The 26,050-nt window shown below is 41.5% G+C and overlaps 1 protein-coding gene and 1 long non-coding RNA gene across 22 annotated transcripts in view; one reads left to right on the top strand and one right to left on the bottom strand.

Moving 5' to 3' along the window:
* Positions 1 to 360: 360 nt before the first annotated feature.
* Positions 361 to 24,115, top strand: LOC109501253. Of its 5 annotated transcripts, none has more exons than XR_006593455.1 (5): positions 361 to 613; positions 15,130 to 18,771; positions 19,875 to 20,054; positions 20,198 to 23,127; positions 23,801 to 24,115. It is a non-coding gene; the product is annotated as an uncharacterized LOC109501253 (long non-coding RNA). The 5 variants fall into 5 exon arrangements; XR_006593456.1 differs by lacking the exon at positions 20,198 to 23,127 and having other exon boundaries at positions 15,130 to 15,196; positions 18,679 to 18,771; XR_006593458.1 differs by lacking the exons at positions 361 to 613; positions 20,198 to 23,127 and adding an exon at positions 13,392 to 14,227 and having other exon boundaries at positions 15,130 to 15,196; positions 18,679 to 18,771.
* Positions 19,132 to 26,050, bottom strand: part of LOC109501251 — a 72,767-nt gene continuing 65,848 nt past the window's right edge. For 5 of the 17 annotated variants that reach the window (XR_006593441.1, XR_006593442.1, XR_006593440.1 and 2 more), the window contains 5 exons: positions 23,416 to 23,476; positions 23,273 to 23,308; positions 22,900 to 22,994; positions 20,101 to 20,254; positions 19,132 to 19,504 (listed from right to left, as the gene is read on the bottom strand). Coding sequence is in view for 3 of the 17 variants with exons in the window: in XM_045051536.1 (XP_044907471.1) it covers positions 19,213 to 19,504; positions 20,101 to 20,311; positions 22,900 to 22,994; positions 23,273 to 23,301; positions 23,416 to 23,476; positions 23,789 to 23,856 (756 nt within the window). In the remaining 14 variants the exon portion in view is untranslated. Of the gene's footprint in view, positions 19,505 to 20,100; positions 20,312 to 22,899; positions 23,078 to 23,138; positions 23,185 to 23,272; positions 23,309 to 23,415; positions 23,477 to 23,788; positions 23,857 to 26,050 lie in introns of those variants that run through there. The other 12 variants (XR_006593453.1, XM_045051538.1, XM_045051536.1 and 9 more) reach the window with 12 other exon arrangements.

The following is a 26,050-nucleotide window of genomic DNA, read 5'->3' on the forward strand; positions in this document are numbered from 1 at the left end:
GGCGGGCTCCTCTGCCTAGGCAGTAATGGCCAGCAGAGGGCGCACCATCTGCTTTTCTGACCCAGGGCATTTCAGAGCCGGAAGGTCTGCTGTTGCTCCCAGAGGACACAGGGCCTCTACCGCTGTCTCAGGACAGAGAGCAGAGCTGTGTTTCCAGCGGGTTCTGCCGCCGGCCCCAGGGGAGACCTTGGGAGCTTTGCAGCAACTTGGGATCTCCTGAATCGCCAGAGAGAAGCTGCCTTGTTGTACTGAGTGCTGAGGAGGGGGCGCTGGGTGGCTTCCCTGGGCATGATGGTTTGCTAAACAGCATAGGCCCTTGCATTTTCTGGGTTGTTCCCGTGTTTCATTCCTCAACTTCCTGGACAGTATTTGAACAAGTCGTATTTTACTAAAGGACTCGTGGATTGCGGGGTTCCACGACATCACCTCATAGATGCAGTCGATGGTTTGTTCCAGATTCAGGCTTGTTTCCGGGAAGAAACCCTGAGAGAAATTCAGAAGAATGGGAGCTGCATTCCATTAGGACTTGAATACACTAAATGTTGGTCTCAGGACCTTGTAGAAGAATGAGCTGGGACCCACTTTCTGAGTCCTGCTGGAACCAGAGACCGAGGTAAGGGCACAAACTGTCCCCCACATCATACATGCTTTTTTAAAAAATGTATGGTTATTTTTCCAACCTAATGAAGTTATTGAAAACTACAGAAAACCTGGTAGGTAGGTGTCTTAACCTTATGTTATCTATTACTTTAAATTGAACTTAGTAAACATACAGTGTAATATTAGTTTCAGGTGTACAATATAGAGCAACACTTCCATGCGTCACCTGGTGCTCATCCCAGGTGCACTTCTTAATCCCCAGCAGTTGTTTCATCCATTCCCCCACCTCACTGTGGAACCCCTCACCTTGTTTTCTAGTTAAGAGTGTTTGTCACTGTCTCCTCCCCCCCCCCCCACTTTGTTTTGTTTCATTTCCATGTGTTAGTGAAATCATCTGGTATTTGTGTTTCTCTGACAGGCTTAATTCACCCAACATAACATTCTCTCACTCCATCCACCTCGTGGAAAATGACAAGATTTCATGTTTTTATGGCTGAATAATATTACATTCCATATACTACATTTCAGTTTATTCATCAGTTGATGGATGCTTGGTCAGTTTCTGTAATTTGGCTTTTGTAGAAAATGCTGCTGTAAACTCATGGTGCATGTATCCCTTGAAGAATTATTTTTGTATTCTTTCTGTAAATACCTCGTAGTGAAATTGCTGGATTGTAACATAGTTCTATTTCCATTTTTTTTTTTTTTGACGAATCTCCATGATGTTTTCCAGAGTGGCTGCACCAGTTTGCATTCCTTCTCACAATGCAAGAGGGTTTCTCTTTCCCCACATCCTTGCCAACACCTGCTGTTTCTTCATTCATTGATTTTAGTCATCCTCACAGATGTGACGTGTTGTCTCGTTGTACTTTTGAATTGTATTTCCCTGAAGATGAGTAATGCTGAGCATCTTTTCATGTGTCTCTTGGCTATGTTTATGTCACCTTGAGAAAATGTCCATTCATGTCATCTGCCCATTTTTAATTGGATTTCTCATTTTTTGGGTGCTGTATAACTTTATATAATTTGGACAGTAACCTTTATCAGATGTCGTTTACAAATATTATTCTGTAGGTGTTTTAGTTTTGTTGATTATTTCCTTTGTGACAGAAGCTTTTTATTTTTATGAAGTCCCATTATTTTTGCTTGTGTTTCCCTTACCTCAGGAGATATATCTAACAAAGATGTTTGTACAGCCAATGTCAAATAAGATACTGCCTGTGTTAGGTATCCTCTGGGATTTTTATGGTTTCAGGTTTCACACATAGTTCTTTATTCATGTTGGATTTTTTTTGTGTATGTTGTAAGAAAGTGGTCCGTTTGTATTTTTGTTTTGCAGGTTGCTGTCTAGTTTTTCCAAAACCACATGTTGAGGAGATTTTTTTAAGTTTATGTATTTATTTTTGAGAGAGAGAGAGAGAGAGAGAGAGAGAGAGAGAGAGAGAGAGAGAGAGTGAGCATGCAGAAGAGGGGCAGAGAGAAATGGAGAGAGAGAATCCCACGCATGCTCTGCACTGCCCTGAGATCATGATCGGAGCTGAATCCACAGTCACACGCTGTGGAGCCACACATGTGTCCCAAGAGTATCTTTTCCCCCCATTGGATATCCTTTCATGCTTTGTTGAGAATTAATTGACCATGTATGTATGAGTTCATGTCTGGGTTTCCATTCTATTGGTTTCTGCATCTGTGTTTTTGTTGTTGTTGGTTGCTAGTACCATACTGTTCTGTTCAGTACAGTTTTGTAATATAACCTAAAGTCTAGAAGCGTGATGTCTCCAGCTTTAGTTTTGGCCTTCAATTTCTTTTGGATGTTTGGGGTCTTTGTCACTCCATACATATTTTGGGACTATTCAAGTTCTGTGACAAATGTTTTGTTTGTGTGATAGGGATTTCATTACATGTGTAGATTGTTTTGTGGAGTGTAGACCTTTTAACAGTATTTTGTTCTTCCTATCTGTGAACATGAAATGTATTTCCTTTTCTTTGTGTCCTCTTCCATTTCTTTCATCAGTGTTTCACAGCCTTTAGAGTACAGATCTTTTACCTCTTTGGTTAGGTTTATTCCAGGTATCTTGGGTATTTGGTGCACCTGTCAATGGGATTGATCCCTTACTTTCTCTTTCTGTTAATTCATTATTTGTCTACAGAAATGCAATAGATTTATGTACACTGATTTCTGTATATTTTGATTTGTCGAATTCATATATCAATTCTAACAATTTTGGGGGGAGTCTTTCATGTTTTCTATAGAGAGCATCATGTCATTTCCAAATAGTGAAAGTTCTATTTCTTCCTTGCCAATTTGGATGCCTCTTATTTCTTTTTGTTGTCTGATTGCTATGGCTAGAACTTACAGTACTATGTGGAATAACAGTGGTGAGAGGGATCATCCCTGTCTTGTCCCTGACCTTGGAAGAAAAACTTTCGATTTTTCCCCATTGAGGATGAGATGAGCTGTGGGTTTTTCATAGATGACCTTTATTATGTGCAAGTAGGTTGAGTCCCAATACACTTGCTAGGGGGTTTTATCGTAAATGGATGTGACATTTTATCAAATCGTTTTCCTGCATGTCTTGAAAGCATCATATTGTTCTTATCCTTTCTTCTATTACTGTGGTGCATCATGTTGATTGATCTGTGAATGTGGAACCACCCTTGCAGTCCGGGAATATATCCCACTTGATTATGGTAAATGATTCTATTAATGTATTATTGACTTTAATTTGAAGGTATTTTGATGTGAATTCATGCATACATATTCATCGGGATATTGGTCTGTAGTTTTATTTAAAAATTTTTTTAACATATTTAAAATATTTATTTACTTAGAGACATAGAGTACATAAAAGTGAGGGAGGGGCAGAGAGACAGGGAGAGGGAGAATCCTGGCCATGCTCCACACTGTCAGCACAGGGTCCAACGTGGGACTCGAACCCATGCGCTGCAAGATAATGTCCTAATCCAAAATTAAGATTTGGACACTAAACCCACCGAGCCACACAGGAGGCTTCATTTTTAGTGGAGGCTTTAACTGGTTTTGGTATCAGGGTAATGATGGCCTCATAAGATGAATTTGTAAGTTTTCCTTCTTTTTTTATTTTTTGTAATAATTCGAGAAGAATACATATTATCTCTTCCTTAAATGGATGGTAGAATTCATTAGTGAAGCCATCTGGCCCTGAACTCTTGTGTTGGGGGGAAATTTTTTTATTACTGATTTATTTCTGTTTTCAGATTTTATGTATCTTCCCGTTTCAGTTTTGGTAGTTTGTGTGTTTCTAGGAATTGTTCCATTTTTCTCAGAGTGTCCAATTTGTTGCATATAGATTTTCATAATATTATCTTCTAACTGTATTTTTGTGGTGTTGACTGTTATTTCTCTTGTGTTATTTGTGATTTTATTTACTTGAGTCCTTTCCTTCTTCTTTGTGAAAACTGTGCCTAGGAGGTTTTCATGTTGATTACTGTTTTCAAGGAACCAGCCCCTGGTTTCATTGATTTAGTCTAGTGTCTTTTTGGTTTCTATATTCCTTATTTCTGCCTTAATCTCTATTATTTCCTTCCTTCGGCTGTTCTTCTCATTCCTTTAGTTATAAGTTAGGATTGTTTGGGATTTTTCTTGCTCTTTATGGTAGGCTTGTACTGCTATATACTTCCATCATAGACTGCTTCTGCCGCATTCCAAATATTTTTACCAGTGTATTTTCATTTTCATTAGTTTCAGTGTATTTTCTCATTGATTTCCTGTTTGACCCATTCATTTGGTAGCATGTTATTTAACTTCCCTTTATTTGTGTCCTTTCCCCCTTAGTGTGTGTGTGTGTGTGTGTGTGTGTGTGTGTGTGCACGTGGTTAACTTCCAGTTTCTTAGCTTTGTGGTCAGAAAAGATGCTTGGTCTGATCTCTGTCTTTGGGTACCTGTTGATGCCTGCTTTGTGACCTAGAATGTGATCAATTATGGAGAATGCCCCATGTGCACTTGAAAAGAATGTGTACTCTGCCATTTTAGTATGGAGTGTTCTGAATATATCTGTTAAACCCATCTGGTCCAGTGTGTGATTCAAAGCCATTGTTTCCTTGTTGATTTTCTGTTTACAGGTTCTGTCCATCGATGTGAGTTATGTGTTGAAGTCCTCTAATATCGTTATATTATTATAAATGAGTTCTTTTATGGTTGTTGTTAAATGTTTTATATACTTGGTGGTTGCATATTGGGGGCATCAAAATTTACAAGCATTGGATCTTCTTGTTTGGTTGTCCCCTTTAGTATGAGATAGTGTTCGTCTTCATCTCTTGTTACAGCTTTATTTATTTTTTTTAAATTTAAGTCTTAGTTGACATACAGGGCATTCTCGGATTCATGAGTAGAATTCAGTGATTCATCCCTTGCATACAACACCCAGCGCTCATCACAACAAGTGCTCTTCTTAATACAGGTCCCCCATCTAGCCCAGAGCTGACCCATCTCCCTCCATGAACCTTCACTTTTTTTTTTCTCTATCATTGAGACACATGTGGTTTATTACCACTCTTCTCTTTTCCTGCCCCCTTCCCATGTTTTCATCTGTTCAATTCCACATGAGTGAAATCATATATTTGTCTTTCTCTGATTGACATATTTCACTTAGCATAACACATTCTAGATCCATCCACATCATTGCAAATGGCAGGATTTCATTCTTTTTGAAGCTGAGACATATTTGATTGTATATACATATGTATGTATGTATGAATATATACACAAACACACACACGTGTGTATACATGAACACAGACACACACATACTCAGACCCCACAACTTCTTTGTATCTTCATCACTTGATGGATACTTGGGCTTTCTCCAAAATTTAGCTGCTGCTGATAAAGCTTCTATAAATATTGGGTGCATGCAATTTTACTACTAGGTATTGACCTAAAGGGTACCAAACTACAGTCTCGATTTTAAAGGTTTTTTTGCCCGATATAAGTATTGGTACTGGGTTTCTTTTGATATTATTGGCATGATAAATGTTTTTTCATTTCCTCAAATCTGCAGGTGACTTAAGTCCAAATAAGGCTTTGTAGGCAGCATCTAGATAGGCCTTGTTTTTTTTTTTTGTTTGTTTCTTTTCTTTTCCTTTTTTTTTTTTTTTTTTTTGTCCATTCTGTCACCCTATCCAATGTCTTTTGATTGGAGCATTTAGTCGATTTACATTAGAGTTATTATTGATAGGTATATATTTAGTGCCCTACTAGTTGTTTTACCATTGTATCTTGATGTTTTCTCTGATCCTTTGTAACAATTTTGGTCTTTCATTTCCACTAAAAGAGCCCGATTTATATATTCTTTTCTTTTGACTGGTAGTATATTTCTTATTTTTAATATTTTTTCTTTTTTAAAATTTAAGCCCAAGTTAGTTACCTTATAGTGGAATACAGTTTTAGGATAAGAATTTATTGATCTGTCAATTACAAAATATATGCAGTACTCATCCCATCACCCATTTAGCCCATACCCCTATTCAGTAACCCTCCAGGAACCCTGAGCTTCTTCCCTCTATTTAACGGTGTCTTATCGTTTGACTCCATCTCTGTTTGTATGTTATTTTTGCTTTCCTTTCACTATGTTCTTCAGTGTTATGAATTCTCTCATCTGTGGAATTTAATATGATGTGTGTCTTTCTCTGACATATTTTGCTTATCATAATGAAGTCCAGTTCACGTTGTTGCAAATAGCAACATTTCACTCCTTTTGATCACCGAGTAATATTCCATTGTATGAATATATCACCTCTTCTTTATCCATTCATCTGTCAATGGTCATTTGGCCTCTTTGCATAATGTAGCTATTGTTGATAATGCTGCTATAAACATTGGAGTGTATGTGCCACTTGGAGTCAGCATTAATGTATCCTTTGTGTAAATACCTAGTAGTGCAATTGCTGGGTCCTAGTGCAGTTCTGTTTTTGGTTTTTGTAGCGAATCTCCATACTATTTTCCAGAGTGGCTACACCATTTTGCATTCCCACCAACATTGCAAAAGCTTTCCCTTTGCATCCTTGCCAACATCTGTTGTTTCCTGAGATGTTAATTTTAGCCATTCTGATAGGTGTGAGGAGATATCTCATTGTGGTTTTGATGTGTATTTCACTTATGAGGGATGAGGTTGAGCATCTTTTCACGTGTGACCAATCTGGATGTCATGTTTGTTAAAGTGTCTCTTCATGTCTTTTGCCCATTTCTTCTCTGGATTATTTGGTTTTTGGGTGTTGAGTGCGATAAGTTCTTGATAGATTTTGGATACTAATCCTTTATCCGATATGTCACCTGCAAATATCTTCTCCCATTCCGTTAAGTTTCATTTTCGTTTTCCTGATTGTGTCCTCTGCTGTGCAGAAGCTTTTTATCTTGAGGTCCCAATAGTTTATTTTGGTTTTATTGCCCTTGCTTCTGGAGAAATGACAAGCAAGAAGTTGTTGCGGTCAGGATCAAAGAGGTAGGTTGCCTGTTTTCTTCTGTAGGATTTTGATGGTTTCCTGTCTTACATTTATATCTTTCATCCATTTTGAGGTGTGTGTGTGTGTGTGTGTGTGTGTGTGTGTGTGTGTGTGTGTGAGAGAGAGAGAGAGAGAGAGAGAGAGAGAGAGAGAGAGAGAGAGAAGTTTAAGAACATAGTCCAGGTTCATACTTCTCACTGTCCAGTTTTCCCAGTACCATTTGCTGAGGAGACTCTTCTTTTTCCTTGGGATATTCTTTCCTGCTTTGTGAAAGATTATTCAGCCATATATTTGAGGCTCCATTTCTGGGTTCCGTATTCTGGTCCTTTGATCTATGTGTCCGTTCTTGTGCCCGTACCATACTGTCTTGATGATTGCAGCTTTCTAATGCACCATAAAGTCCAGAGTTGTAATGTCTCCATCTTTGTTTTTCTTTTTCAACATTACTTTGGCTCTTTGGGGTCTTTTCTGGTTCCATACAATTTTAGGATTGTTGTCTCTAGTTCTGTGAAAAATGCTGGTGTTATTTTGATAGGAATTACGTTGAATTTGTCAATTGCTTTGGATAGTATTGACATTTTAACAATATTTGTTCTAATCCATGTGCATGGGATGTTTTTTTTTTTCATTTCTTTGTGTCTTCTTCAACTTCTTTTATAGATGTTGTATGGTTCTTTTAATTTTTTTAATGTTTATTTATATTTGAGAGAGTGAGCGAGCAAGTGAGAGCGCATGGGGTGGGGGGGGCGCACAGAGAGAGAGGGGGAGACACAGACTCTGAGGCAGGCTCCAGACTCTGAGCTGTCAGCACAGAGCCCGTCAAGGGACTCAATCCCACAAATGCAGGATCATGCCCAGAACCGAAGACAGCACTTAACCGACTGAGCCACCCAGGAGACCCTCTATTGTTTTAAGTGTACTGATCTTTTCCCTCTTTGGTTGGGTTTATCCCTGGGTTATTTTATGGTTTTCAGTGCAGTTGTAAATGACATAAATTCCTTGATTTCTCTGTTGATTCATTACTGGTGTATTGAAATGCAATCAACTTCTGCATATTGATCTTTATTTTCTGATACTTTCCTGAATTCCTGTATCAATCCTAGAAGTTTTTTGGTGGAGTCGTTCGGATTTTCCACGGAGAGTATCGTGTCTGTGAGCAGGGAAAGATTGATTCCTCCTTGCCAACTTAGACACCTTGTATTCTTTTTGATGTCTGATTGCTGAGGCTAAGACTTCCAACAGTATGGTGAATAACAGTGCTGAGAGTGGACATCCCTGTCGTGTTCCTGACCTTAGGGGGAAAGCTCAGTTTTTCACCATTGAAGATGATATTAGCTGTGGGAATTTCATATCTGGATATTCTCATGTTGAGGTATGATACTTCTATCCCTCCTTTCATGAGGTTTTTTTTTTTTTCACCAAGAAAGGATGCTGCTGCATTTTGTCAAACGTTTATTCTGCATCTATTGAGAGGATCATGTGGTTGTTATCCTTTCTTTTATCAATGTAATGTATCACATCAGTTGATTTGCAGATATTGAATCTATTGTGCATTCCAGGAATAAAATCCACCTCATTGTCCTGAATAATACTTTTTATGTATTGTTGGATCCGGTTTGCTACTTTTTGTTGAGAATTTTCGCATCCAGGTTCATCAGGGAAATTGGTCTGTAGTTTTCCTTTCTGGTGGGGTCTTTGTCCAGTTCGTGGACATGGAGGCCTCATAGAATGAGTTTGGAAGTGTTTCTTCCATTTCTCTGGCCATGACCTTATCTTGTTCTTTCATTTGGGATGCATTCCTCTTGTCTTGGCATTTTGGTTGAGTATTTGCCTTCTCTGTTACCAAAGCTCATTATGTTACCTGCCTCTGGGATGAATGGCTTTATGAAGAGGAGATCATCTAGTGTCCAGGGCCTGGCACATCACGGAGTGTCGGTTGTGTGTGTTGCATGCACTGTTTTGTGTTCTGGCTGCACTATCCTTCAAGCCAGTTGTATGAGCAATGTATGGTCCTTGGCCAAATGTGGTGAGACTTATCTAGGTCTGCTCCAATCTGCTTGTTAAGTGAGACTTGAAATGGTTGCCACTAGAAGTGAAGCCCTGCATAACTGTCTGGTCAAGAGAGGTGGTATGGTCATGGGCTTCTCCTGGTCTTCTGGGGAATGGGCCAGCTCCATTGGGACTGAAGCAAGATTGAATGACCTTGAAGGCCAGTCTCACCAGGACACAGGAAGTTGAGGTTGTCCTAAGCAGCTTAGGCACCCAGTGTGGGGATTGCCTTGGTTCCAGCAGATGGCTCTGTGTTTTTTTTTTTTTTTTTTTGCTGGGGGGTGTGCAGAGCAGGGTAATGGCACCACACAGCTCCTCTGTCCTAGCTCTTTGTCCCATCATTGTGAACACATCTTCTCAGGGATGCTCTCCAAGATGAGTGTATGATCTCCCCCAGTGTGTGCACCAGGGGTTGTACAGATCACTGTTTCAATGCCATCTGCCTGCAAGTTGTTGGCTGCCTTCTCTTCAGGAGTAGGCCAGTGCCCTCATGGCTGTATCCCAGCCAAGCATGCTAACCCTTGAAACTACACATTCTCGGGGTGCCTAGATGGCTTGGTTAAGTTTCTGACATTTGATACTGGCTCAGATCATGACCTCTTGGTTGTGGGATTCTCTCTTTCCCTGTTGTCCTGCCCCTCCTTTGCATGTGCTCTCTGTCTCTAACTTGAATAAACTTAAAAAAAAAATAGTGGCATGGAATAACTTATTTAGGCAAGACTGCCTCTCTGAGGGGAATGGCAGGGATCTATCAGTTAAATTTCCAGCACTGACTAGGAAATTCTTTGCTGACTGGTTAAAGGTTACATTCCTGCAGGAATGAAGTTAGGTTTAGTGACATGTGGCCTTAACGTAAGTAACTCCATGATGGGCCTGTGATTTTTCTTAACATTCCAAACCCAAATTTTTACACCTACATTTTTTTTCATTAAATGTATAACCCTAAATAATATTTTAGGCATCTACTGCCGGCCCAAAGATCATATCCTGTGAAACTGTGACCATCTCCTAATCATAGTTGAAGATCGACTCTGTGGCTCTAAGATCTTTGTGGCTCTAAGTTACTTCGATCTATGTTACTAAGATCTTTGTGAGTATAGGTTACTGCTGGCCTTTTGAAATCTTTGATGCAGTGACCCCCAGCCAGGTTGCTGACCCTCACTTAGGCACAGAAGTACCCTTTCCAAGTCACCCCACCCTAAAGCGTTGTCTTTCCCTCTGGTACTTCTGGGACTTACCCTTTGGCAAGTCACATATCCTCATGCAAACATGTCAGTGTGGACCAGAGAAAGCTGCTTGCCTGTGACTCCCCCTTCATGGTCACATCTTATCCTTCTGAAACCCTTTGAACTCCCTATCGTTCTTCCAGTCTTTGAATATCTTTTTGATTTGGAAATATTTGATTCTCTTGTATTCCTGCTAAAAATATACATGAAAATATTAAAGCAAGGGTTCTTTACAGTAAGTGAGCCAGTCACAATGCTTCATCTGGCCGTGTGTATGTTTTTATTTTTGACAATGTTCAGGCATGATGTGACATACATCGTGTAAAATCTGAGTATCATTCATTATCTAGCATAACCACCTTTATGGAAAGCCATTCAATGACATGCTCATTCAAGATCAGAAAAACACTTAATTTACATACCACAAAATAGAGTGGTATATACATACGTTATTATCTTAAAATACGTAAAGTAGATGTTTCTATGAAGTGTTTATCATGCATTCAGTTTTCTGTACCATGAATGCTATTGTTTAAATTAAACAATAGTAAGAACAACAAGAATAGGTACATGTCCATCACTAGTAACTAATAATGGAACTAGTTATATAATCTTATGTGTTGAAAAACCATGATTACTAATAACCTTTTCTTTCATGATGGGTTTCTAGTTACCAAAAAAAAAAAAAAATTGGGAAGATAATACTCAGTATCCACCTACATCAGACTGTTTTCTCACTATTGATGTCATAATGGTTGCTACATGATCACAATCAATGTATCAAAGAGATATGGTAGTATGAAGTAAAGTTTATATTTGTATTCAGATTGCTGCAGTTAAACCTCTCCTAGCCCAGAATCATCCCACCTGGCAAATTACAGTCATCCTGTCTCCTTAGGCCCCACTTGGCCATGACAATTTTTAGACTTTTCCATGTTTTCCATACTCTGCAAAGTTTTGAGGGTACATTTGTAGAATGTATTTTGTAGAATGATCCTTGGTTGGGATATGTCTAACGTTTGTCCAAATGCTTAAGACAGAGTTATTGTGTTTTGGAGCAGAAGATCCAGAGGCATAGTGTCATCCAAAATTATCACTTCACATTAAGATTGTTTACTCTGAAGCTTGGGGTCTTTTTTGGTTCCATACAAATTTTAGGACTGTTCTCGTTCTGTGAAAACTGCTGTTGGTATTTTGATGGAAATTGCATTAATTCCGTCAATTGCTTTGGGAAGTATAGACATTTTCACTATATTTGTACTTCTGATCCGTGAGTGAGAAATGTTCTTCCATTTCTTTGTGTCATCTTGAATTTCTTTCATCATTGTTTTATACTTTTCACAGTATAGGTCGCTCACCACTTTGGTTAGATTTATTCATAGATATCTTATTTTTGGTGTACGACTGTAAATGGGACTGTTTTCTTAATTTCTCTTTCTACTGTTTCTGTATTGTCTACAAATGCAACAGATTTCTGTACGATGACGTTGTATACTGTGACATTGCTGAATTCATTTATCAGTTCTAGCAGTTATTGGGTGGACTCTTTAGGGTTTTCTATATATAGTGTCATGTAATCTGCAAATGGTTTCGTTTCGTTTGTCTGCTGGCTGTGGCTAGGAGTTCCAGTAATTTGTGTACTAAAAGTGGTAAGAGTAAACATCCTTGTCTTCTTCCTGACCTTACAGGAAAAGCTCTCAGATTTTCCCCATTAAGGCTGATTATAACTGCAGGGTTTTCATAGATAACCTTTATGACGTTAATGTATGTTTCCTGTAAACCTACTTTAGGGGGTTACATGCATGAACGGATGTTGTACTTTGTCAAATGTTCCTTTCTGCATGTATTGAAATGACTGTATGCTTCTTTTCTTTTAACATTTATTAACTTTGAGAGAGGCAGAGTGTGAGCAGGGGAGGGGCAGAGAGAGAGGGAGACATAGAATTCGAAGGAGGCTCTTGGATATGAGCTTTCAGCACAGAGTCTGACGCGGGACATGAACTCAGGAATCATGAAGTCATGACCTGAGCTGATTTCAGACTATTAAAGGATGAGCCACCCAGATGCCCCGATCATCTGGTTCTTATCCTTTCTCCTGTTGATATATTGTATCACTTTGATTTGCGAATATTGAACCACCTTTGTAGCTTGGGAATAAATCCCACTTAATTGTGGGATATATTTACAGTTGTTATATCTTCTTTTTGGATTGTACCATTTACTGTTATAGACTATCCTCCTCTGTCTCTTGTTATGTACTTTTTTTAAGTGTATTTTTTTCTGATACAAGTATTGTTACTCCAGCTTTCTTTTGACATTCATTTGTGTGATGTTTCTCTATCCTATCATTCTTGAGGTGTAAAGTGGGTCACTTGTAGGCATCTGAATCTGTTTTGTTTTTTCATCCATTCTTACTCCCTACATCTCTAGATTGGAGCATTCATTCCATTTCCCTCAAAATTGATTGATATGTATATATGTATTGCCATTTTATTGCCTGTTTTGTTGTGGTTTCTAATGATTTTCTCTGATCCTTTCTTGCCTTTCTTTCATGTATTGCTTATTTTCTTTACTGATATATTTTGATTTCTTTATCTCTATTCTTAGCATATTTATGACTGGTTTTAGTATATGGTTACTGTTAGGTGTTTATATAACCTCTTCTGCATTTAGCAGTTTGTATTAAGTTGATGGTCATTTACCTTTGAACTCATTACTTTCTCCTCCCTAGGTTTTTGGTAGAGGTTATTATATTTCAAACCATTTCTCTGAATTCTTTAACTAATTTTTTTCCAGAAATGTTCATTTTTTACTTGAATTGTGTCTTCTACTTCTATACTGTCACTGTTGGTCTCCCCTTTCCACTCAAAGAATCCCTCTTAATATTTCTTGCAGGACTGGTTTAGTGGTACAAACTCCTTTAGTTTTTCTTTGGGAAAGTCTGTGTCTCCTTCATCCTGAAAGATAGCCTTGCTGAATAGAGTATTCTTGGCTGCTGATTTTTCCATTCAGCACTTTGAATATGTGATGTCACTCACTTCTGGCTTGCCAAGTTTCTGTTCAGAAATATATAGCTAGCCTCATGAGTCTTCCCTTGTAAGTTAAGGACTGTTTTGCTGCTTTTACGAGTTTTTCTTTATTCTCACCATAATTTGTAAGTTTGTTTACAATAGGTTTGTGTGTTGGCCTGATTTTGTTGATTTTGATGGGAGTTCTCTAGTCTCCTGGATGTGGATGTTTGTTTCCCTCCCCCAATTAGGGAAGTTTTCAGCTATTATTTCCTCAAATAAATTTTCTGCCCCATTCTCTCTTCCTTCTGGGACACCTACAATATGAATATTGTTATATTTCCTGTAGTCATTGAGTTCCCTTAGTCTCATCTCACGTTGCAGAATTCTGTGCTCTCTCTTTGGTTTAGTGTGATTAATTTCCATCACTCAGTCTTCGAGGTCACTAATTTGTTCCGGTGCTTCTTCCACCACTCCGTTCATTCCAGCAAGCATGTTTCTCCTTTATTGTGTCCTCAGTGTCTATGTTATATCTTATCTCTGTCAGGGGTCTCACTCTTCTACTCATTTTGCAACTCCAATGAGTATCCTTATGATCATTGCTTTAAATTGTGTATCAGGTATGTTACTTATATCTCTTTGGCTTAGATCTCTGGCTGTGGCTTTGAGTAGGTCTTTCATTGTAGATAAACATCTCTGTTTGTCCATTTTGTTTGTCTCTCTGGCTCTATTTCTCTGTGTTAGGAAAGTCAGCTGTGCCTTCTGATCTTGGAATTAATGCCGTTATGAAGAAGATGTCCTGGAGTCCTCAGCAGTGCACGTCTCCGTTTATAGAACCTGGACCTTCAGGAGGATATCATATGGGTATTGCTCACTCCCTGCTATTGTGTCTGGGTTACATTTCCTTTCAGTGCAGGGGTCTGCAATGATTGCATGCCTGTTATGGGCTCTGCTTGCTCTCAGTGGTGTCAGTGGGACCCAGGCAGGCCAGCTGAGTCAAGAATCAAGAATCAGCATGAATACATGTGTCTCCTGTGGCCTGGGCACTGTGTAAAATGCCATGTTTACGTAGCCTCTCTACACAGGCAGGGACCTGTCTATCACTCATCCTTCTGGATCACCCAGTGCTGGGTCAGCTTACCTCCAAAGCTCCAGGATCTAAACTCAAGGGAATTCAGCTCCCCTGGGTTTTAATGCCAAATGTTATGGAGATTAGTCTTCCCTGTGTCAGCTCCCTGGTGTGAGGGCTCACTTTCTCTGCTCCTTCTGCAGACATCCAACCTCCACCTTTCTGACCTTCCTAACCTTCCTGATGCAGCTTCTATTTAGGTGTGGACTTTGTTTTGCCAGTCTTGGATCCCTCTCTGGTTCATGGAATTGGATGTGGAAGTTATGTAGTTGAAAGCATGGGACAGGATGAGCTCAGGGTCTGCTTACTCTGCTATTATTAATTTTTTTAAATGTCTTATTATTTTGGATTTTTGAGCATGGGCTGACTCATATCACCCGTGCACTTCAGGATTAGAAAGGAACGTTCCCACATTTGCTTCTAGTATTTTGTGTTTTGAAACTCTTTAATGAGGTAAAATTTACATATAACAAAGAGCCTCAATTTAAAGGGTATAATTTGATGGGACTTGATCTCATGGATACAACACCATGAAGTCATATGATTGCTCTCTAAACCTTAAATCATGATCCCTTTGTGTCTAGAGCTAATGTTGCTTTTGAAGTAAGGACTTTTTTTTTTTTTTTAACGTTTTCAGATATCGGCCAGGTGTCTGAATGCCTGCACTAGGGTACCTACCTCCTTTTCTGATAGACTGTATTCCTGTAAGTATTGCCGTCGCTCTACCTTTGGACTTTATCCTGCATTGTATCTTTCAGTCTGTTCACTTAATTTTGTTGGAGTACTTTAATGCTGAGGGATGCATAATTGGATTGATTTTCACTAAATGGTATGAGCTGCAGTTCCAATCATGACAGAAAGCACGTGCTTCCTGTGTTAGGTACTCAAGAGCAAGGCAGATACCCTGGAGACTTGAGCTGAGTATGTCACTCGGTGTTTTGCCAGCCCTCTTCCCTTCCCTGGGAGACAAGGGTCTCGTTTTGGTCACACAGAAATGTAGGTGAAGTCAGCAGAGAAGGGTCCCTTCTCTTCTCTTCTCTTCCGTTTTTCTCTCAAACTCCCTGTCACTACCTTCTGCCTGGCTCTTTCCCTGACTCAATCCCCCAGGCCCACTGCTCCATTCCAGCCATGATAAGGGTGTCCTCCAGCTGCTGGCCTCTGCTTTGGCCATCACTCAGTGAGGAAACTGCAAGAGGATTATGTAGTTCATGGGTCTGATCAAGAAATCTCTGTTCCTCAGAGTCCTCCTACACGTGGTGCTGTCTGTGGAGACCTGGCATCCTGGGTGTGGGTCTGACCCTAATTCCTCTCTACAGTCACTGCTGGTCCCTCATCCTTCTCCACCATTATAACTCAGCCATTTCCTAGGGACAGATACCTGTCTGACCCCAAGGCACCATGGAGTCAGGGAATATTTCCAAAATAATTGAGCATAAGCACCCCATCAATCTAGATATAGGAAGTTCCCATCACCCCGGAAAACTCCCTCAGGCTCCCCTGCACACAGGGTGATCTTGCTTCTATCCTCCCTCACCACCATTTCTGGCACTTTGTTACCTGTGTGTACAGGAACCCCACTGTGTGCACTCAATGGGGAGTGAGAGTAGATGGCCCTAGAAGCAGACGCTGACACAGAGACAAAACGATGAAAGGTAGATTAGGGGACAGTAGGAAGGACAAAGTGGAAGGGACAGGATGGGCAGGGAAAGCATTTAGGTAGATCTGACACCTTCTTAAAATGTATATACAAACATGATTGTCACCGTGCACAGTCCTCTTCAAATTTCAAAAGAGTTGTCCTATAAGGCAAAGAGATTTTGGTTTATTCCCCTGTGATCTTATGTTTTCCTACGTGCATTCTGTCTTCTGTAGTTTATCTGTGGCCTCAGATGAACACTTTAGTGTGTGGCTTCATCTGTGAGGTTATGTGTAATAGAAAATGATTGTCTTCAGATCTAGGTCTCTGAATGTACACATTCTCATAATTATCTTTTCTTTCATGGTGTGACAGGGCCTGAATTCTAATAGAAAAACGAGGGACATTGTCTTATTTTTTAAAACAGTGATTCCCATTCCCTGGGCTGAGTTGTTAACAGTCTTAGTTTAATGAACTCCCGTGACCATCTTTTTTGGAGGATCATTGTGTGGAGAGATCTCAATGGAAACTGTGAGAAGCGTGAGGGGACACTTCCCGGAGATTTTGCAGATGCTTTCTGCACTGAATGTCTTCTTTTTCTCTTGTTCTTGGAAACGAATGTTATCCCTGTTTTCACAGATAACACAGCTGAGGCTCTGTAGGTCCCACTGAGAACTGGTATTAGGGCTGAGACAGCAGGAACACAGGCAAAGCGTCATAATATTGTGAGAGAAGTTTGAGGAGATGCAAAGCTGTAGTCAGGATGATGACAGGCGTCCAGCAGTGGTGTCATCTGGCCAGCCCTGAATTGTAGGATGACTCAGCTGATCTAGACTCTGTATCCACTTTTAGTCTCACTGAGGGATATGAACTTGGGCATACGGCATTTTCATTAGACCAAGTTAAACTCCCCATATCTCCAGGGCTCTTTCCCCCCCACAAATACCAGACCCTTCAGGAAAATCCAGGGAGACAACAGTCTTTTTAGATGATTACCTGTGTACACTTTGGCAACACACTGACATTTTGGAGATGAACGGTGCATTGTGCACTGAGAGCGATCCCACATAGCTCCGTATGGACCTCACACTCCCTGCTCAGGCTGTGGCCAGGAATGACCTCCAACTGCATCTCACTGACCCCAACACCCTCCCCTCTGCACCTCCTCAAACTCTGCTTACTGTGCTCAACTTCCCTTCTATTCCTGTATGATTCAAGGTTCCCCCATTTTTGCCCTGGATCCTTCACTGGTGTTTCCATTTTGGTGATTACAAGGTCTGAATCATTTAATGAATGTCCCTCTTTCACACAGGACACCTGATGCTCTAAAAGTTAGAGAACCCAACACATTGTGTCTCCAACATACGCCCCAGTACTGCTGATACGTCTGCTTTTGTGTAAAAAATCCTCTTTCATTTGACAAGAGAAACATAGCTCACTGTATTCCAGGGACATGACACTGCCCATTGTATGTATGTCCTGAGAAACTTGAGATATGCTACAGTGTCCTCAGGCAGTTTGTAGTTGGATTGCCAAGACTCACAGCCATCTCTACATCATTGCCACAAAGTCAATCATGAAGAAGATGACTATACTTTACCAGCCACTCATCCAGTTCAGGTCATCTTAACAAATAGAGTAGGTGGAGGAGGGGGATGTGGCCTATAGCCTATGACTGGTGGTGAAGCGTGGTCCACGGGGTACAGCCTGCAAGGCAATCCTGGGAAAGGACCAGGACTCTTGCATACAAAATAGCCTGAGGAAAAGAAATGAGAGGTATGTTCATAGGACAGAACAGAGCACCAACACCAGCAAAAAGCAGAAACCCAAAGCAGCAGTGCTCATATCCTACTAGCTTCCCCACCACCTGGTTCCAAGAGGGCAGCATCAGCGCCAAAATCTCTACCCATATGTGGGTTCCACTTACAGCTTTGGGGTGGGAAGAGGATGTGATTGGGGTAAACTAATGTCCCCACGTGTCTGGAAACGTAGAAACAGCAAGGGCCCTTTTCCTAGAAGATTTATAGGCTGAATACTAAATTAACAAAGTAGCATATTCCAAATAGGAAGGCAACTATGTCCAGGATCACACTCCACCCTTCATCCCCTCCACCACAGAGGCTGTTTATTGTGTTGTGAAGAACTACAGAATGAGAAGGAATGACAATCCCAGTGTCCACACATGGAATCATAGCCCTTGTGGCTCAAAGTTCTGCCTCTAAGCCCCTGCCTGTACCCAAACTACTGTCCCGACAATGGGGTCTCTTCCTCTCTGGAAGTGCTATCCATGCTCACAGAAACATATGGGGAGATGGGGATCTTGAGGGCCTGTAGAGGACCTGGGAAAGCATGCTCTTAGAGAAACAGGTAGCCTATACATGTTAGTTGGCCTATACATGTTAGTTAGGTTCAGCTAATTTATTTGAATTCAGAGGGTACTTCTCAGCTGAAGTACAGTACATTTTGCAGGGTAATTGTGTTCTCTGGAAAAATGAGCTGAAATTCTAAAAGACAAAATTAACACAAATGCACTTTGATGTCTGGTGTAAGTTTCCATGTTTTAGCTGTACCTGTGACACAGGACACGAGAGAACGTGCTCATGTGAACACAAGTGAAGGACACCGTGAGGGCTTGCCACGCAGGTAATTTTGGATTTTTTTCTCTTCACAAGTTTCAGTGCATGTTTTCTATGACAAATATGCCACCTCTTATAGTTCAGAGTATTTGTGACCAGGGCACACCTGAGGGGATTCTGGACAGCATGTTTACCCACATGCTGATGGGTATGAAGTTTACTTTGTCTAAGACCATTCTAAATGACACATACAAAAATATAAGTTGGAGTGAAGGCAGTTCGCATTTTGAAATTGTAAGGATACCCACAGATTTTTCTGACCATGTTAAAACCCTCAATAGAAGGCAACAGGAGAGGGAGAAACAGCAAGAGCAATGATTCCACATTGAGGAGATCCACAAAGAATGAGGCAATGTAGGAGACTTCCAAGTGGAATGTGGTGTTATCCTCCTTGATTTATTCCAGGAACACATTGGAAAGGCCCTATGGTCCCCACCTTTAGGCACGCTTAGCTGCTCAAGTTATCAAAAACAGATGCCAGCTGGAAAACAGGGAAGCCCATAGACTCGGCGGTAAAGGTTTTGCATTTGGGAAAAAAACAAAAACAGCAGACAGAACATACTTCACACAAACCAGAGACAATGGCAGGCGACTGTCCTGTACAGAAAGATGTGGCTGTCCGTAAATACTTAGAACTGAAAATGGCCACAGCATTTACTTTGTGCTTCTCTGCAGTTTTGGCAGAGCCAGTGTCGATGTCACTCTTGGTTGTGACACCACTTCTGGACCTGCAAAAAATCCTGGAAGGGATGGAGGTTTATTCTGATTTGAGTAGACTGTTTGAAGATCAAAAACAAAAGACCCTCCCCTGATACTTCCAACAACTTAAACTCTTTGCCCCAGTGAGATCCCAAATTACATGCACAGGGTGTCCCACATGCCTCCAGTGATCCCCAAGAAGCACTTGAAGAACCATCCCTTATAACGTGATGAAGACTCATAAAAGCCCTGATTCAGATGTATTCATCACTCATCGAACAACTATGGATGGCTCGGGGCACAACTAGATGGACATACGTTATATTGTGCCTCATGCCTCACAGATACCAGCACGTGGACTGTGTACAGGGCATTTCTGCTGAAACGCTATGTCTGATTTTCTGCATATAGCCCCATTCCTTCTCTCCAAGAGACGCCTGTACCAACCCATGGTGGGGGAAAGGACAAAGATGAGATCCTGAGAAACTTGAGGAATGTGGTAATGGCAGCAGACACATTCCCCTTGCATCACAATGGTCTGTGGTACCACCTCTGCACCTTGGCCCAAGACCTAACAGCAACAAAAATAAGGTGAGTGTGTTTTACAAGTCAACTCCTAGTGCTTAGATCATCTTACCAAGTGTTGCAGGTGGAGGGGTTCCGGGTGGCCCCAGGGCCACCAAGGTTCAGGAGGTGGACATGCCTAATAGTCCATGGGGGCGGGGCGTCTCCAGGGCAGGGCATGCAGAATCGTCCAGTTAACCGAGGAGGTCCCCAGGATCCAGACTGTCCTGCAGAATCGACAGCTACATCCATATGCCAGACAAGAGAACCAATACCAAAAGCAGCTGTAACCCAGAGAAGAATGTGTCAGCACCTGCCACCTTCTCTGCCACCAGGATCCAAGAGAGTAGCATCAGCACCTGAAAACTCTGTCCCTGTCACTGGATACCACCTACAGCTTGGGGTAGTAGATGCAAGAGGTTAACCTACTGCCACCACACATCACTGCCCATGTCTGTGGAAGAAAATGGCAAGGGTCCTGTCCTAAAGAGTTAACAGAAGTAATTACAGATTAATGAAGTAGCATTCTCCAGACAAGCAGCCATCGATGTCCAGGTTCACCCTGCATCCCTCCTCTACAGTGACTCCAGATGCTCTGTTTTTGGTATATTAAGAACACAAAAAAATGAGTGGGAATACACGGCTCATATTCTGCTCATGGAATCACAGCCACTCCTGGCAAAACGTTCTGCAGCCGGACCCTCTCTATGCCTCCTCTGCTCTTCTCCCTGAGAAAGGAGTCTTCCCTCTTGAAGTGTTGTCAAAGGCCTCTGAGACCTATGGGGAGTGGAGGATGCCTGGAATCTTGCAGGGGAATGAGAGTCTTCTGTGAAGAACGAGTTACTTGTGGTGAATGTCTACAAAGCTCAGATGTGTAATTCATAGGGAATTCTGACTTTAAGCATAGTACAGGGCACAGAGTAATTATGTGCAACAGAAAAAAAAAAAGAAGAAATTCACATAACAGATTTCATGCAAGTGTTTTGGTATAAAACTCCTGGTATGTGTCATGAGACTGTATGAGCTCTAACAGTGACTGGGGACATAACCAAAAACTGCTCATAGAAACACAATTGAAGGACACAGTGTTCAAACTATTTTTACCTAAGGTATAGCTGGAAGGATTCCAGGCTAGTCATTTACCAACAAAGACAGGAAGGTGATGAGTGATGACACTGGCTTTATCTAGGACCACTCTAAATGGCACAGGGCACAAAATATAAAGTTGGAGTCATGAGGTCGTTTCCAACAGGTTCATCTCCTAGCCAGAATCAAGAAAGAAAGACACAGCAACCACACTCTTCCCACAGAGGTGAGGTCTGGAAGGGGTCACCCAGGCCAGGAGACTTCTGTTTGGAGTGTGCAGTCATCCTCCTCTCGTTATTTCTTGAAACTCACGGAAAAACCTTAAGGTACTCAGTCTCTAAGCGCTTTTGGCTTCTAAACTTACCATGGAAAGCTGACAGAATAAAAATTGAGAAGCCTGTTGGCTCCTGGGTCATGAGTATGCATTTCAAAAACAAAGAAGAAACAGACATTTCACACAACACGCAAAACAAGACAAGGCCGGGAGAGCGTGCTGTACATAAAGATGAGGGTTTGCCAAAAGAGTTACAACTGAGAATGGCCCCGGCATTTACCTTGTCCTTGTCTGCATTCTTGGTACAGCCAGAGCCGCTGTAACTCACAGAGGTTTCAGCAGTTTCTCGATCTACTAACGACCATAGAAGGGACAGAGGTTTATTCTGCTTTCAGAGGACTGGGCATAATGAAAACAATCCCTCAACTCATTCCTCAAATATCTTAAACTTTTCCCTACAGTCAGGTCCCTGACCAGAGGCAGAGGGTATCCCACATGCCTCAGGTGACCCCCAAGGATAAGGGAGAGAATCATCCCCTCACCTTGATAAAGACCTCACAGTGCTCTAGTTCATGTTGTTTCATAATCACATAACTGTGGACAGGTCAGGCACAACTAACAATTTAGAATTCATCAGTAAAACAGTTTTCTCAGTATACATCATGGGAAATCATGATTTCATTACAGATATAGAATTAATATGAGGATGCTTGGATTCAGCATCCGACTCTTAATTTTGGCTCAGGTCACGATCTCACAGCTTGTGAATTCAAGCCCAGCGTTGGGTTCCTCACTGACAGTGTGGAACCTGCTTGGCATTTTGTCTCTGCCTCTCTTAAAATAAACTTAAAAAAAAATAACATTGAGAATACTGGTTTGGTGTATATCCTCAATGAGTCCTCAAGAAGCGTGCATTTCTTCAGACTTCAGGCAAATTGTTCAATCTCTCAGCTTATCTACAAGCTGCTTTCCACATGAGAGCAGTTAGTATATAACTAAAGACTAATTTTACACTATAGAGAAAAGGAAAACTGTGAGAAGTTAGCAGTGAAGCTGCAGAGTTACACTGATACCATCAGAGGACTAAGCTAAGCTTTATGGAACTTGAATTGAGGGATGTAGAGCTACAGTTCCCAAAAACAAACAAAAAGAAAGACCATTAAAACTAGTGAATAAATGACCTTCTCCTCAAATAAACTAAAGTCTTCACATTGAGTCTGAGTGGGAAAAAGGAATAGGCCCATGTCCTGTCATCCTTTCCAGGCTCTTCAGACAGGGGGATGCTAGAGGAGTTGGGAGGGTCACCGGCAGAGGAGGGGCATGAGCTCCACCAGTCTCAGGGACAAGTGTCTCACTGTCTGTGGCGCCAGAGGAGAACACCCTTCTGTCACCCCTTCAGACCACCTGCCGTCCTTACTGCTTGTGATTCTTTCCAGACCACACAATGATCATCCACAGGAACAAGCTGCACAGCAGAAGTTAGATTACGGCACATCACAACGTGCCTCTTACCTCTCCTCGGAGGGTTCTGCGTCTCTGGTCTTGCAGCCATTGGTTTCTGCCCCGTGTATCCCTCAGGCAGCCTCTTTGCTTCCATCCCTTCCAGTCTTGGATACACAAAAATAATGGACTTCTATAAGAGTTGCAACACCACGTGTTTACTAGACAACTAACAGTGCAGGTGTCATCCCTGGAAACACCCATAAAAACGCAAGTCAAATGACCACACCTGTATTTCAAGTAACCAACCTCCCTGCCCTGCTCCGCCATCTCCCTGTCCCAGATCTGAGTCTTGATCTGGGGGAGAAAAACACATCCACCTTCAGTCGGAAGGTGGTGCCACACTGTGCACCAAACAAAGAGGAGGAAACAAGAAAACACTTACCTAGTTGTCCTGAGCATTCTTCTCATGAACTGCAAGCTGAAAAAGCCAACAATGAAAAGCCCATGGTTAGGGATTCCAAGGGCCACTACACTCACCCACGTGAGGTGCTAAGGGTTCAGTATGTCAGGCAGAACTCAGGTTACCTGGTATCTAAAGGTGAGCTCTGCCTGCTGCAGCTGTTCCCGTGTTTGTTCAATTTGTTGCCTGTGAGTTACAATTGCTCTTGTCAGATAAGGCCCAATATTGGGTATGATTTTAAATAAGCTGCCCACGTTCCCAACAACCTCATATCTGTCCCCTGATACAATTTATTCTTACACATGAAACACTTTGCCCATGATTATCAATGTACAGTAGGATCAAAGCTATTGTTACATCCTTTCCTTACTCATTAGTCCATGCTTGTAGGGTTCAGAGTTCATAGAATTCCTTCCCATTTTCAATCTTTCTCTAACTCATCATGTGACAAGTGTCTTTTATCATAAAGGTATATTCTTCTATAACTTATATCCTCACCATGTTTCCCAGGGTTGCAAAGACGAGGGCCATGAAATGGCACTACCACATTGATGGGTATGATTCATTGTACGACACACTGCTTTCCTACAGATGATGACAATTGACACCACCCCCGAGGAATGTTAGCATGGACAAAGTTTCCACACAGTCTGGTCACTACTTGAGATCTGCAAATGTTTAGAAACTTAATTGTTTTATTCTTTCTAAAACTTACCTTTTTTATCTGTTAATACTCTATGCATATGTTGACTTTAAACATTGCAAAAAGATTAAAAACCAAAAAATAACAGCGGTTTCATGAGCTGCTGGTAATTACTGGCTGAACTCACTTGTACTTGTTTATTTCTTCTGTCGCTATTTTCTTTTTTTTCCTAATGTTTACTTTTGAGACAGAGAGAGAGTGAGCACATGCATGAGCGGGGGAGGGACAGAGAGAGATGTAACAGAATCTGAAACAGGCTCCAGGCTCTGACCTGTCAGCACAGAGCCTGACACAGGCCTTGAACTCCTGGACTGTGAAATTATGACCTGAGATGAAGTTGGACGCTTAAACGACTGAGCCACCCAGGCGCCCCTTCTGTAGCTATTTTCAAATTTTACCTGCAGCTGCCAGCTCATTCTTCTTTGCCGCCAGTGTCACTTTCAGCTTCCTAAGTTCCCCCTTTTTACCTCCCAGCACTCTTGCAGGCCTATGCAAATATCCCTTCCCCCACTTTCCCCTAAACGCACAGACTGACAACCCAATCAGAGAAATGAAGTGAACACCCCATTTAAGTTCAAGAAAGTTCAACCTCTGTCTGCTGCCACGTCTCTAATATTGGAACTGTCTTTCTAGTTCTCTTGTTTCCTCTCCTTTATCATAAAGTCATCAAAAAAACATTGTACTTTGTGCCTTCCCAGAGTTGGTCTTTTGTTTGATATGGCAAAGACTCATTTCATCACTGAGTGAAAAACCATATCTGACCAACTGTACCCATTAGGATGAAGCAGGGGATCATCACTAGTCTTACACCTCCGTGGGGAGCCCTGATTCTCAGTCCAAAAGTTGTACCATGACACAGGCAATCACCTGAAAGACGACCTTCCAGAATATGGTTTCACTAACATTGCAGCTCACTCCCAGACATCACTAGAGTTCAGGACTGCAACCCTTGCCTCCACCTTCAAAAGGCCAATCTTAGAACAACATCATCTCCTGACGTACAACCTAATATGAACTGTCACACAGTCTGGGTTTACTTCCAGGAAAGAGATTTCAGGTGGAAAACTCTCAACTTCATGGAGCCAAATCTACTTTAACAAGACTCATTCCATTGATAGTGAAGGCAGCAAAAGGCAATGCTTGGCAAGGCTGGGTTGCTGTGTTGCCCTCAGACTATTTTCTTTGTGGTGTTGACTGAGATGGTTTCAACTTGACACTTGATGTACTCAAGAATCACATGCAAAATTGAAAATCTCTTAGAAAATGACACAAAAGCACTAGACAGAGAAAGGCACATGCATTTCCTTCTGGCCTTTCAGGCAGTCCTTCGGCAAATGCGTGCTGGAATGGTTGTAATGTAGTGGCTCTGTTGTAAAGGGTTGAAGATAGGTGGTCAGGGTGCTGTACCCACTCACAGAAAGAGCTTATGAGTTAACAAAAACAAGACGCCAGTGAGCCCTAACCCCAGCTGTGGGAAGGACGAACATAAAGGTGAGTCTCCAGGGAAGAGAAGACTTCACTTTCCAACACGAGTGAGGGACTCTAAAGTCCCCCATCTCCTCCTGAGAACAAAAGGAAATACTGTACAAAGGAGGAAACATGTGACTGAATGCACCAAGTATCTGACAACCCCACGAAGACACACAAGACCAAGATGGAGAAGAAGGAATCCCAGGACAAAGCCAGCCTTGCAGTTGGACCCAAACTCCCTAGGACTCATCATTGATGTGGGGGGCATACATTTGAATGGCAAAGAAGCTGAAAAACTTTATGGGTACAGACTTAGAAGTAAACAAGTGTAGTTCAGGGGTGGCCAGCAAAGATGAGCTCTAGTGAAGCTGCGGGCTTTGGCCAAGACTCAGAAGAGTTACACTTGAAAAATCAGGGGACAGGAAACGACTTTCTTAGGGATTGGGCCTGCAGTGAACAATCTCACTGGCAGAATGGATGCAGGGATCCTGTACTGCTGGTACCCCTACCCACTTTCCAGAAAGCAACTTCCATTGTTTCTGCAGCAAGATAATTCATTTTTTCCCCCACACATTTTTGACCCATGC

This window comes from Felis catus (genome assembly GCF_018350175.1).
Source record: "Felis catus isolate Fca126 chromosome D2 unlocalized genomic scaffold, F.catus_Fca126_mat1.0 chrD2_random_Un_scaffold_45, whole genome shotgun sequence".
Classification (NCBI taxonomy): domain Eukaryota; kingdom Metazoa; phylum Chordata; class Mammalia; order Carnivora; family Felidae; genus Felis; species Felis catus.